Source organism: Ciconia boyciana, chromosome 1 (genome assembly GCF_034638445.1).
Source record: "Ciconia boyciana chromosome 1, ASM3463844v1, whole genome shotgun sequence".
NCBI lineage: Eukaryota > Metazoa > Chordata > Aves > Ciconiiformes > Ciconiidae > Ciconia > Ciconia boyciana.
The window spans coordinates 164493939-164507656 of record NC_132934.1 but is presented as its reverse complement, the minus strand read 5'-3'; the positions used below and the strand labels follow the sequence as shown (position 1 = coordinate 164507656).

Sequence of the window (13718 nt, the reverse complement as noted above, 5' to 3'; positions counted from 1 at the left end):
TTAAGAAAGATTTTTTATTTGAAACTAAGTTTTATTTTTAAATGTGTCAGTGAATGCAAATTTCCCAGTATTGCACAATGCATTTCTTGAGACATTCACTCAAAGAGAATAAACAGAGAGAAAGGTCATTAGACAGTATTTTGAAACAACCATTTAATACATATAAAACAAATATCATCCATATTCCAAGCCACTATGACTGTAAAAATTACTGATTTTCTTTATTTGTTCATTTTAGTTGGAGTAAAATATAATGAGATTTTATTGTAAATTCAAGAAATATAGATAGCTGTGGATTCTTCTGCCTTCCTAGTGGAGCTGAATGCATATGGTTGCTTCAGTTTACTATAACTGGAGCCAATTTGTTTGTTTCTTTCTTTCTTTTTTCCCCTGACCCACAGGACTGGTACTCATCTGCTTGGGGTCTGTATTAGCCAGTGATTCATCTCCACTGTGTTTCTCCTTCCCTCACAGGTGCCCACCCTGCACGCAGTCAGTCTCTGAGAGTGCCTGGATGGCTTCGGTGCCTCTTTCGGATACGTAAGGCACCTAAGACCTACAGCAACCTACACACCTAACCCAGGCCTGTCGTGAGCCAGAGCCTCCTTCCCAAACATCTGGATCTGACTCTATCTGTCTGTTAAACCCTTATTTTTATTCTTGATAAGACAAAGAGTTGTTGAAGAGTGTATGGCAAACTGGAACTGAGGCAACCCAAACCATCAGTTGCTTTGTCATAAAAGCTGATCATAAGCATAATGCTCTCCGTGTCACATCAGTGAGCATGAGAGAATATTAGCAAAGTGAGACAGGTAAAAGGACAAAAGCATTTTTTGCTTCTGGTAGATCTGCCTTATATTGGTGTAGAGTGACTGATGGGATAAACTGCTGCAGAGGGTGGCGAAATGCAGCGCTGAAGGGACAGACTTGCACAAGGATAGGTGAAACCTAGAAAGAGTGTAGAGACTTACGGGGCAGGGGGGCGGTAAATGGGATTCCAGTTAAGCTGATGAAGATCATGGGATAATGTGCTCTGAAGAAGAGCTAATGGGGGAAATAGTGGAAAAGATGTAAGGGAGGTTTGAAACTGAATTTGAGGACAAGAACAAATGTAGCAAGATTCTGTGCAAGAAGACACTGCCTCTGATAATAAATGGTGAGGTGAATACTTCAAGTGATATTTAAAGTGTATCCATCCCATTAAGTCACTTAAGGGACATTAGCCATATGTCCAGGCACAATTATCTTGCAGGTAAATTCATGCACCTCATTTGAAGAGGATTCGAACTATAACTTGAATGCCTAAATTAGGACATGTGAGTTGCAGCCAAAAGTTTCAGCTTTACCCTCACTTTCGATTCATAAAGTGAACACTTATTCATATGTAGTAAAAATACTGAGTCTTTCTTCTTTTGACTGGCCTAAGCAAGTATATTCAATGAGTCTTTCATTATCACCACTTACACCATGCATAACAACAAAGAAACTCATCAAAATTAAATATGTTAATTTTATTTTAAATTTTAAATGTATTGCTTAACTAACACTACAGCAGTTCTTAGTTGGAAAGGTGGTACTTAAGACTTGCACTCTTCTCTTTAATGTGTGTGATGGTAATGTCAAACAAGATTTATTTCCTTTCTATGTTCTTACATTTGGGGATATAAAATGCAACAGGAAACAATAATCCTTGTTGTATAACCTATGCACCCTTTCCTCTTTCTCATGGTAGCATTTTGAATATGTTTCTGCATCAAAAACTGGATCCCTGTCTTAGAACCAACAGCGATCTCCTCTCTCTGTTTTTCTTTTAAAAAAGTTGACTACTTATTGAAACTGAGTTTTCATAAATCACATACGGTATTCGTTTTTCAGTAGTGCATGCGTGCTAGCTTACACAGGATTGTGCTGTTCAGTCTCTTAATATCTTGTCTGATGTGATCCCCAGCATTAAGTATCTCTTATTTAATAAATATGTATGGCCCTAATTATTTTTATTCAGTGACTAGGAAAAATAATGAGCTATGAACATGAATTGATATCTTCTATTGTACAAAATGCTCAGTATCACATTTTACAAAGAAGAAAATGGGATTCCACGTGAATTTGTATCTATTGACAGCTAGATCAGAAAGCCAGACATATAAAATCCCTTGATATTTTCAACATCTATGGTCCGAATCATTAAACTTACACCTTGGATCATTAAATTTACAACTTGCAAAGTTGTAATGCAAGTTTCCACTATGCTAACTGTTCACTATATGCTCTGGGTAACTGTGCTGAACATGCCATAATAATTCATCAACCCTGAAAGAAATAATGAAGTTCAATGCATATTAAAAATGTGATTGGGGTATATTACAGAAAAAAATGGAAATATGCCACCGTTCACAACACATTGTGTTCTCTTGAGGTTACTGTTACCATCTGCATAACAATACACTTTCCTTACAGGAAGCAAAAAAGCCACAATCAATAAAATACGTGTGGTGACTTTCTTACACACCTGGTATTCCTTCAAAAGGAGTAATTTTATTTGGTTTTTTTTCTACTATAAAATGACTAATTATGTGTTTACTGCATTCATTATGGATATAGCATTGAGAAGTATGGTAATTAATGGTACTTTTCTTAGCTTAATGTCCACAAAACTTTATTTCTTATTAAAATGGACTTAAACTGAATTGAGAGATACATATTAATTTTTGTTTACATGTGTTCCTTCCTCCTCCTTGTGGCTTTTTTTCCTTTTAGGTGAAAAAGGTATGTGGTCCTCCTGTAAGGAAGCCTACGCAGTCTCCAGGTTGCTCTTTTGATCAGAACAAAGATAATCAGGGGTTGAAGATGTTCTCAAGAGACAGTGAAGAAACCCTCGCCAACAGAAGAAAGTAAGACATTACTTTTACAGCCAGAAAAAAAGAATAAAGTAAGCCATTAATTTTACAACAGAATAGATTATAGTCAATGCAATGGCATGCATTACTAGAGAATAAATAAAGACTGCAAAGAATGAAGAATTTCAGCAACACAATCTGCTCTGTTACATTTTGGAAAGAGTAATTTTATGACTAGATTTTGTTTTCTGAAATAATGGACATATGACCAGAGTCATTTTGTGTGGTTTAAAGTATTTAAGAGTGGGTAACATTGGTACAATATGAATGTTAGCTCTATCTTTATGTGTAAATTTTCAAAATGCATTTAACTTGCACACCAGCAGGCATTGTTAAATCTGTCAAGAAGTGATTGTGACTTTTATCAGAAGACTATTTGTACAAATTGATCAGACAGAAAAAAATGAATGACTGTTCTTACATACCTTTCTGCTGTGAAAATTGAGACAACTAAGCATTTAGGGCTAAATCTTGAAATCCTCTTTCAAGCAAGTCCAGCTGATGTTTTTCTCCGGCTGTTTTGCCAGTATATAGTGAATTGAGGTGACTGCAAAGACTTGGAGATTTTTATTAGACCTGGCTCAGCATTACAGGGTAAAATTTGCCTAACTGCATATGAGCTAGGTGTTTAAGCTGCCATTGTAGTCTATGGAGAGGAGTACTCAATTGAGCTGCCCGCACAACTACAAGCATCCAGTGCCACTTGAGGATACCCTCGGGTATCCCAACTGATCTTCTGCTGCCAAGAAGAATGCAGGTGTCCTGTAAGTTGTATCATCTATTCCAGCCTTCCGCAGATATCCTGGATAGCTAAGGGCCTCTCAAAGGCCAATCTATCTTTAGAAAAATTAATCAAGTCTTTAATGATCATAAGGAGTAATAGCAATGTAAGGAGCAAGGATAGTATTACAGTTGAGACTAAAGGCCCTATTATGCAAATAAAGTACAAAGTTAAAATCAGAAATTTAATTTCTATCACAATGTTTATTAAAATACAGAGAGGTTTTCTTTGTCCTCTGTTTCCTTTCATTTCACTTTGCAGTGCAGAAGGAAACTGAAGTGAGAGAATTGCAGGGAATAATTGCTCACTCCTGATGTCTGTCGAAGAAAAAGTGCCTCTGAGCTTCAAAGGCAGACCATTCTTGTTAGTGCAGGGTCCTTCATGTTCCAAATAGTGGAGAAAAAAAACCAAACACACACAGGATTTAGAGAACATTGTCAGAATGGAAAGAGAGGCAAAACAGAAGTTTGCTTTAGCCAGCACAGAAGTTCATCAGGCAATACCCATTATACAGGCACATTTTCTCTGTGTTGTGTAGCTAAGCAAGTTCATATTTTCTGATTTCTGCCCACTCTGCAAACCTGAAACCATGTTCTAAAATCTTACTTAATCCAGGACTGTTCCATGTTTTGAAATAAGTGGTGTCTGGATTGGCCTCAGGGAGATTGCCCAAAGAACCTTAAGGGGCATCAGAGGCAGTGGGCAGCACAAAGCAATGTTGTTTTCCCATGACTCCCCCCTGCCTGAGATGCTGGAAGCACTTTATGGCATGCAACAGGTGCTACACCAAGAAGGGGGAGGGGGGAGAAAGTTTGAGATCCTCTGACACAGATTTAAGTTTAACAACTTCATAGTTGATTGATATCACCTTCATTTGCTGCCTCCTGGATCACCTCCTTCCTTATTAGTCACAATTGCTTTATATTTCACTTTATATTCCCATGGCAACTGTAACAATTCCTCACATGGAAGAGCGACTTCAGCGGATGCTTACAGCCTGCTTTTAAGGATGTGCTGTTCTCCAAGTGAAACTCCACTTTACCTCCCATGTACTTCTGGCAGCAGGTTGCTCTCAGCAAATTTCACAGAAAACACACATTTAGCAGAAAAGAATAGGCTTCTCCCAAACTGTGTAGACTTGATTGATGACAGTTATCTTAGGGAAAACAAATGAACAAAAAGACTCCATTAAATGTGTGACTCCTGAGTTCCCTAATTTCCTAATATTTTTCAAATGCATCTCCAGATGAAAGCTTACATTTCAACATGCATGTTGGACTGCCTCTGCCTGAACTTTTCCTAAATTATTTTCACCATCAGACCTAAGCTGCTATTTTCTAGTACTATGTGGTACAAGAAGAAAAGGAAATGTCTCTGTGCTTTTAAAACCAAAAATTGTCAGATGAATTTTAAAAATTCTAAGCAGAACCTTCCGTAGTAACATACAAACTTGAAAGTATATAATGCTTTTTCCTCCAGAACTTAACATTGCAGACAGATTTTAGTAAGGAGAATAAAATTGTAAAAAAATGAACATTTCCGAATAAGCAGATAAGAAGTATCTGCAGCTTCCACTGACTGTAATTGGACATTTGTGCTCAGCTGCCTGTAATGACATGCTATCTGGTCTAGAAGATGATGATGTGAAAATTGACATTCATACCATCTGCCCTTCTAACTACTTTGGTCAGACATCAACAGGGGCTGAAATCAGTTATTACTTCTGTATTAACTTTAGCTTTGCCTCAGGATGTATTTACTAATAAACTGAGTAACTGACCTTTCTGTTAGAATGCAGTTTGTCACAAGATATTATGGTAGCTGTATTTATTTCAATTTCTGTATTATACATGCATTGATTGTGCAGAAGAAGAAATTCCAACTATTTACCATGAGAGGACTCTCTAAACACTAGTTTTCATCCATAATGTAAACCCAAAGCATAGAAAAAAATCAAAATCAATCCCACTCAATGGGAAATGGAGGAAAACTGCAAACATACTGTGCACACTGGATGCAATGTTGGGGATGGAGAAATACAAGATATGGCTATTCATGGCTGGGAGTGTGTGGATGAATCATATTTATATATTTAAAATATATTGCGCATAGGCAATTATATGATGCATAGTTAAAATTGACCCTACCCAAGATTTTCAGAACTGCAGTTTTAGACTTAGTAGGACACTCATATCACATTTAATAGGCATAGTAAAGCTAATCACTGTGCTTTGTGTAAAATATTTGCCCTACAATTACAGGAAAGAAAATGTGTTTTTTTAAATGACGGACTGTATATACTCAAGTTTAATCTGTTTTAATTTGGAGTAAACAATATTTAACAATTTAATTCCTTATGCCATTTTAGGCCTACATTGACTAAATATAGGGAAATGTATAGAATATTTCCGGCATTTTTTCACAACTCCAGACACCATACAAGAAGTTAACATAAAGTGAAGCTTGCTGGCTTACAGAGTAATGAATACAGCATTTGCTGGTGCCTTTCTTTGGGCCTGCAGGTCAGAGATAACTCAGTATAGTGTGATGTTCTAAAGCAGAATGAATAAATATTTTAATTTTTCACAGCAGGAATGGGTGTCCCAGGAAGAGATTTTCCATACATAAGCAAACAATTTATAAACATAAATATCACAATCCAGTTAAAAACATGCTAACTAAAAAGCCACTCATTTGTTTTAAGTATAAAAACTTATCATTAGCTCTGGGCATCTTGACAATTGTTTAAAATAGCAATACATAATTTATAACCTACCAGCACAGCACATGATAAAACTGATGTAATTTTTCAGACAGTAATTTAAATATCCACTAAATATTTAAGACCTACATCTTAAACCCATTTTACCTAAATCTTGAGTTGCTCCATAACTCTAACAAGTACTCTTTGTAGTATTTGTAACACTGTGTAGGGGACTAGTTGATAGTACTTTGGAAAAACAGATGAGTTACTCAGATACACCTATTTTTTTATTTGCTATGCTTTTTTTTTGTTTTGAACATTTTTTAGTATATTTGTACAAGTGTAACATTGCACACTGTATCACAACTATGCAAGAAAATTTCAGGTTGGAGGAAAATAATTCCTGTTCCAGAGCATGAGTAAAGCAATTTTTTTCACTTTGACCAATGAGAGTATCAGCTTTGTAAACTACTGAAGCGTATCTGAGAGAATCAAACTTATCTAACAGGAAATTGACAAAGTGGTTTTAAAAATAATTGGAACCAATGGAGAGTAATAGAATAAGCACATTCTTTATCTTCTTGTAGAAATGCACAACAGCAGTACTGCTTACTGTTATTGATTGACACTATCAATTATTTCCCATGTTCCCCTGTGCAGAGAATTTATCAGCCACCTCCGGCTCTACAGAGCCTTTTACGGCGGCCTGGCTGATCAGCTGTGCGGTAATGAGTTGGCAGCTGCTGATGGACTCCCATGTTGGAACGGAGCAGATGTTGTAAGAAGGTACCTTTATGACTCACTTTTGTCTTTTCTTTTGTATTTCATGTTTCTCTAAAGTAGCTTCCAACTCGAGTCAAGTACATTGTTTGCCTAGGTGTATGTCAAGGTTAGTTCGAAAAACAAATCAGCATGAGTTTCCTTTTCTCAGGCTTCACCTGTAAACAGTAAAAAAACCCCTCCTTGCATCTCTATTTTGAGGAAAAAAAGAATTCTACTATTCTTCAGACATTTCTCCTTCAAATTTACGGCACCTAAACATATACTGGAAAAGAAGCTGGACTGGCATTTACAAAATGTAATTGGAGAAAGAGAATATGGATTTTTGTTTGAGCTTGATCTTTATAAAATGCTCCTTTTAATACAGAGTGTGTGATAACAGACTCAAGCTATTTGCTTAAAACTTTCTCTGGCTCTGAAGAATGAAGTAATCTCTTAATATATATGGTTTCTCAGGAGAGGGCTAAAAGTTAAGACATGAAGATAAAACATTTTAAAGGTGAAACACATGTATGGTTTTATATATGCAGCGACTTGGGAGACATCATTCAGCAGCAATGGCAAAGAAGAAATAATAATAAACTGCTATGCTCCTGGATGTGTATCTCTGGAATCAATATATTTCACAGCTTACAAAACACTAGCATTTGTGGATGTCAGAAGGATTTTCAGAGAGCTGATCTCTAGGTTTTTGCTTTATTGCTCTCATCACCAAGACAAGTATTTCTCTGAGCAGGAAGTCCTTGTGATGACAGAGACCGAAATATTAAAAGGTTCATTGCAATTACTTTTTTATAAAGATCATGCTGTTAATATAGCATGTATTAGTAGGTAGTATCGAAGGTCATATCAAGGAAGGTGCCTAGAGGCTGTGAGGTGAGTTAGTAAAGTGGGAGATAGCTGGTACCAAGTAGAAGGAGTAGTGACAGCCTGCACCTTCAGGTATCTCTAAAGCAGTTAGGTAGGAGCTGTAATCTATTGACTAATGATGCCTAAGGAAACTTAATGGATACCCTTTCAGCAAACAGCTACAGGCCTACTTTTCTTTATCTTCTTGGGTAGTCCAGTGCTTTGGCAGCACCAAGGCCCAATGAGTGGTTGACTCCCTTGATAGTCTCATTGGGAATCTTTGTCCTAAGGTTTTAACGATCTTCTCAAGATGGCATGTCCTTTCTTTAGATATCTATATTTGAGATTTAATCTCAACTTCACCTCCTGGCTTTTGTTTTGCTGCCCTTCCCCAAATGAGTTACACTACTCCTACCAAATGTTTCAGTGACAATTTGAAGTTAGCATCCTGTAATTACAGATTTCCTAAGAACAAGGTTCTTGTAGCATTACTTCTGGCTGCTTATAGTCTTACTATTAATATGTTATATCTTTTCAAACCTATATTATTATATTATATGGTACTATTATAATTTAGTTATTGTTATATTATATTGTTATACTATGTTTATGCTATAATACTAGAATAGAATAGAATAGAATAGAATAGAATAGAATAGAATAGAATAGAATAGACTATTTCAGTTGGAAGGGACCTGCAACAATCATCTAGTCCAACTGCCTGAGCACTTCAGGGCTGACCAAAAGTTAAAGCATGCTGTTAAGGGCATTGTCCAAATGCCTCTTCAACACTGACAGGCTTGGGGCATCGACCACCTCTCTAGGAAGCCTGTTCCAGTGTTTGACCACCCTCTCAGTAAAGAAATGCTTCCTAATGTCCAGTCTAAACCTACCCTGGCCCAGCTTTGAACTATTCCCACGCGTCCTGTCACTGGATCCCAGGGAGAAGAGCACAGCACCTCCTTCTCCAGTTTCCCTCCTCAGGAAGCTGTAGAGAGCAATGAGGTCGCCCCTCAGCCTCCTTTTCTCCAAGCTAGACAAACCCAAAATCCTTAGCTGCTCCTCATATGACATTCCTTCTAGCTCTTTCAGCAGCTTTGTTGCCCTCCTCTGGATGCATTCAAGGACCTTCACATCCTTCTTAAATTGTGGGGCCCAGAACTGCACACAGTACTCCAGGTGAGACTGCACCAATGCTGAATGTAGCAGGATAATCACCTCTTTTGACCGTCTGGTTATACTGTGCTTGATGCATCCCTGGATGCGGTTTGCCCTCTTTGCCCTCTTGGCTGCCAGGGCACGCTGCTGACCCCTGTTGAGCCTGCTGTCGACCAGCACCCCCAGATCCCTTTCTGCAGGGCTGCTCTCCAGCAACTCGTCTCCCAATTTATACTTGTGCCTGGCGTTACTCCATCCTAGGTGCAGAATCTGGCATTTCAACTTGTTAAATTTCATGCCACTGATGATTGCCCAATGCTCCCATCTATCTAGATCCCTCTGTAAGGCCTCTTGTCCCTCAAGAGAGTCAACAGCACCTCTCAGTTTGGTATCGTCAGCAAACTTGCTAATGGTGCATTCAACTCTTGCATCCAGATCACTGATAAATATATTGAATAGAACTGGCCCTAGAACTGAACCCTGAGGAACACCGGTGACTGGTCGCCAGCCAGATGTAGCCCCACTCAATACAACCCTTTAAGCCCTGCCATTCAGCCAGTTCTTCACATATCAAATTAGTTAAACAGGACTTTCCTTTTTTGAAACCATGTTGACTGTGCCTGATGATTGCGTTGTTCTTTAAATGCCTTCCAATAGTACCCAGTATAATCTTCTCCATAATTTTTTGAGGAACTGAGGTTAGACTAACAGGTCTGTAGTTCTCAGGTCTTCCCTCATGCCCTTTTTGTAGACTGGAATAACACTGGCTAGCTTCCAGTCAGCAGGGACCTCCCCAGACTCCCAAGACCTTTGATAGATCATCGAGAGGGGTCCTGCCATAACATCTGCTAGCTCCTTCAGTAATCTGGGATGAATCCCATCGGGCCCCGTGGACTTGTGAACATTCAGCTGATACAGCTGGTTCCTTACAATTTCAGTGTCCACCAATAGAAAGTCACTGTTCCCACACTCGTAGTCCTCCAACTCAGCGGACTGGACAGCCCAAGGTCTATCAGTATTATTAAAGACTGAGGCAAAAAATGCCTTTAATGCATCTGCTTTTTCTTCATCCCTATTAGTCAGATGACCATCTTCAACAAGTATTGGTCCAATGTTTTCTTTAGACCTTCTCTTGCTATTAACATATTTAAAAAAGCCCTTCTTGATATCTGAAACAACACTGGCCAGCTTCAGCTCTAATTGAGCTTTGGCCTTTCGTGTCTTCTCCTTGCATATACAAACCACAGCTCTGTAATCTTCCTGCGAAGCCTGACCTAGCTTCCAGAGATCATACAATTTCTTTTTCCTCCTGAGATCCATGAGGAGTTAGTTCCTTCTTCAGCCAAGCTGGTCTTCTGCCCTGCTTGCTTGACTTAGGACACAGTGGAATTGCCTGCTCCCATGCTTCTAAAAGGTGGTTCTTAAAGGCTGACCAGCACTCATGGACTCCTAAGCCCTCAAAAGCAGATTCCCAGGGTACTCTGCTAAATAGCTCCCTGAATAGCTTAAAGTTTGCTTTCCTGTAGTCCAGGGTAGCAACTCTGCTGTCCTTTTTTCTCATTACACTGAAAATTTTAAACTCAACCATTGCATGATCACTGTGGCCAAGACAGTCACCTACTATCACATCTCCCACGAGTCCTTCTCTATTCACAAATAGCAAGTCTAGGAGGGCATCTTTCCTCGTTGGCTCACTGAGTACCTGTGACAAGAAGTGATCTCCTACAAAATTCAAGAATTTCCAAGACCTGCTCGTCTCAGCAGTATGATATTCCCAGTTGAAATCTCCCATAAGGACAAGGGCTACCAATCCGGAGGTTTCTCCTAATTGCCTATAGAATAACTCATCAGTGCTATCATCCTGGCTGGGTAATCGGTAGTAGACACCCACTACAACATCTCCTTTGTTTTCCATCCCCCTAATCCTCACCCAGAGGCTCTCAGCCACATCATCACTAACTGTAAAGATACAGTTTGATATATGTAGTATACTGTTTGACTTTGATTGATGAGACACTTCAGTCTTTATACAGAAATGAAACATTCTGCTTAATCCTAGACCACAGTGTCTTTTAAAAGTAATTTAATTTGACTAAACATACTTAGTTAATGCAATTTATTTATTTGTGGATCAATCTAAAGATATAATTGGTGACGAAAGCACTGTATCTTAAAAGTAATACCACTTTGATACTAGTTTAACTTATGAATTTCCTTAGTAAAATATTTTGGGTTTGTGTGTATATATATATATATATATATACACATACATATATATATATATATATATTTAGTCTGTAAATTTTAATGCTAACTTCCTGTAAGAGCTGACATGTAGATAAGATTTAGAAGTACAGAGTGCTTATTAAAACCAGAAGAGCAGGATACTCTGAGTTGCTCTAGGTTATCAACTGGAGCTGAGACCTGCAGATTAGTTCCTACATCTCAATACCTCTACTTGTACACTAAATATATTGTGGTACATATTCTCCTGCTTCAGTAGCTGTATGAAGGTGCTCACATCTGTCCTCTTCCTCCCCTTCATTTTGCCTTGTTACGCAGTCAAAATGTCCTTTGTTCAATTTTATTTGTTTATATTTGTTCTTTTGTGACTGAAGGGGAAAAAAATCTTTCCTGCACTTTGACTGAGATCAGGTTTTTTTTACTATTATTATTATTACAGAACTGTTAATCTAGGGAAAAATGGACACTCTTTTCTTTTTGTACTTAGGCATGTCTGTGTGCCTGCTATGAAAGTAAGGCACGTGTGACACAAACGTGCAGGAGAGGAGCACACACATTGGGTATGCGGCACCTGGAGATTTCTTGGTTATGAACAGTCAAACTCAGCCTCAGAAACACAAACAAATTCTGCAAATTCAGAAACAAGGAGGTTGTATTTGAGCAAGAAAGGCTCCTGATCTGCCCCACAGATCGTGCTGGGAAATGACATTTGAAATGGATCAATGAATCAATCAACTAGCGAAGAGATGTAATGGGAGATGAGCAGCATCAGAAGTGATTGTGTTTGGGGATATCGTGAGGGGAAATGAAGATGTCAGGCTTTGGGAATGTGGACTGGAGGCAGTGAGCCTAACCACTGTGCAGGCAAACCAGATTAGAAGGGACTAGTAACATGCAAAAAGCAGGGTGAGCAGTTCAAAATGATCTTGAAACTCAGCCTGAGCCCAGTTTTAGCATTTTCAGGAAAACTGTGGCATACTCAAAGAGTATTCCCAGAAGCATTATAAGATCAGTTGAGAATCTAGGAAACAGCTTACAAAAAAGGAGTTAAAGAATTAGATTTGTTTAACCTGGAAAAGAAAAAATGTTAGGAGAAAATGCAAACAGGCTGTTGCTAAGGGGAAGAAAAGTATCTGTTATCTGCTTCCATAATGGCTAGGACACATAGCAAACATTTAAAATATATTCTGATTAAATATTAGGGAGAGTTTTCTAGTGGCAAGAACAATAAGGGACAAAAATAGGTAGGTTTGGGGTCCAGCATCTGCCTAGAGGAGGATGTTTAAGAACAGGCAAGGCAATGCACTGAGAAATGATGCAGCAAAAGCTGATTTTTCCTTAGAGATATGGAGATAAATTGGATAACCTTTTAAAATCTCCTCCAGCCCTCTGATTCTGAATCTGGGATTATCTAAATCCTGTGTTGCTCAACTTCTGTTGCCATGATCCCAGGATACTGTGACATTTTAGAAGCAATAATGACCTGAGCAGGCATCATCGCTTTTCTCTGTAAATACTGAAGAATACCTGAACCTGTACACTCACTCTCTTTTCCTCTTTTTTCCTTCCTCCTCCACACTAGTATAGTAATAAAGATATTGGTGAATTCATCTATGCAGTGTTCCGGGCACAGGTGGGGGAGAGTCTGTATTGTTGAAATTAGTTAAATAGATTTTATGTGTTTTGAGATTCTTCATCATTTCCATCTGGTTTTGCCTTCTATTTAAAAATCATGTGCCATAGCTGGTGATGACTGCAATTTTGGGCCTGACATGGGAAAGCAATAACATAAGCTACATAATGCTGGTGTGAGTGTATCAGGACCTGAAGAGATTGCTAAGACTGTTTACTGTATCTGTGTTTCAAGTTGCAAGTAGCAATAAGCCCTGGAGACAGAAGATAGATAGATATGTTTTTAAAAAAATCTTTACAGTTCTTCTTTCTCTGTGCATTTTTCTAAAGGAAGTAGTTCAAGGTTTTAACAGCTGTAATATCATACCTCAGATAAACCTTATAGCCTTCGCTGTCTCTAATACCATCTAAGAGATTATCAAGCCTGGATGGGAAAAGGTCAGAAAAAGAAAAAGAGGGTATTATTGAAATGAAAGCTTACTTAACAGTTTACATTTCATATGCTTCAGCTGTTTCCTTTTTGGTTTAAGCCTTTTTTTTTCTTTCTGTTTTTTTTAAATCATAATGTCATGGCAACATGGCCCTTGATTTTGAAACTAGAAATTGTTCTGAATCCAGCCTCACACGGTGTAGGCTCATGCTTTTATCAAAACTGAGACCAGAATCCCAAAAT

The 13718-nt window shown here is 38.2% G+C and overlaps 1 protein-coding gene across 1 annotated transcript in view; it reads left to right on the top strand.

Moving 5' to 3' along the window:
* Positions 1-13718, top strand: part of GPC5 (glypican 5) — a 764171-nt gene that overhangs the window by 158120 nt on the left and 592333 nt on the right. The window contains exons 4-5 of the mRNA XM_072854020.1: positions 2758-2891; positions 7043-7168. Coding sequence (XP_072710121.1) covers positions 2758-2891; positions 7043-7168 — 260 coding nt within the window. The remainder of the gene's footprint in view (positions 1-2757; positions 2892-7042; positions 7169-13718) is intronic.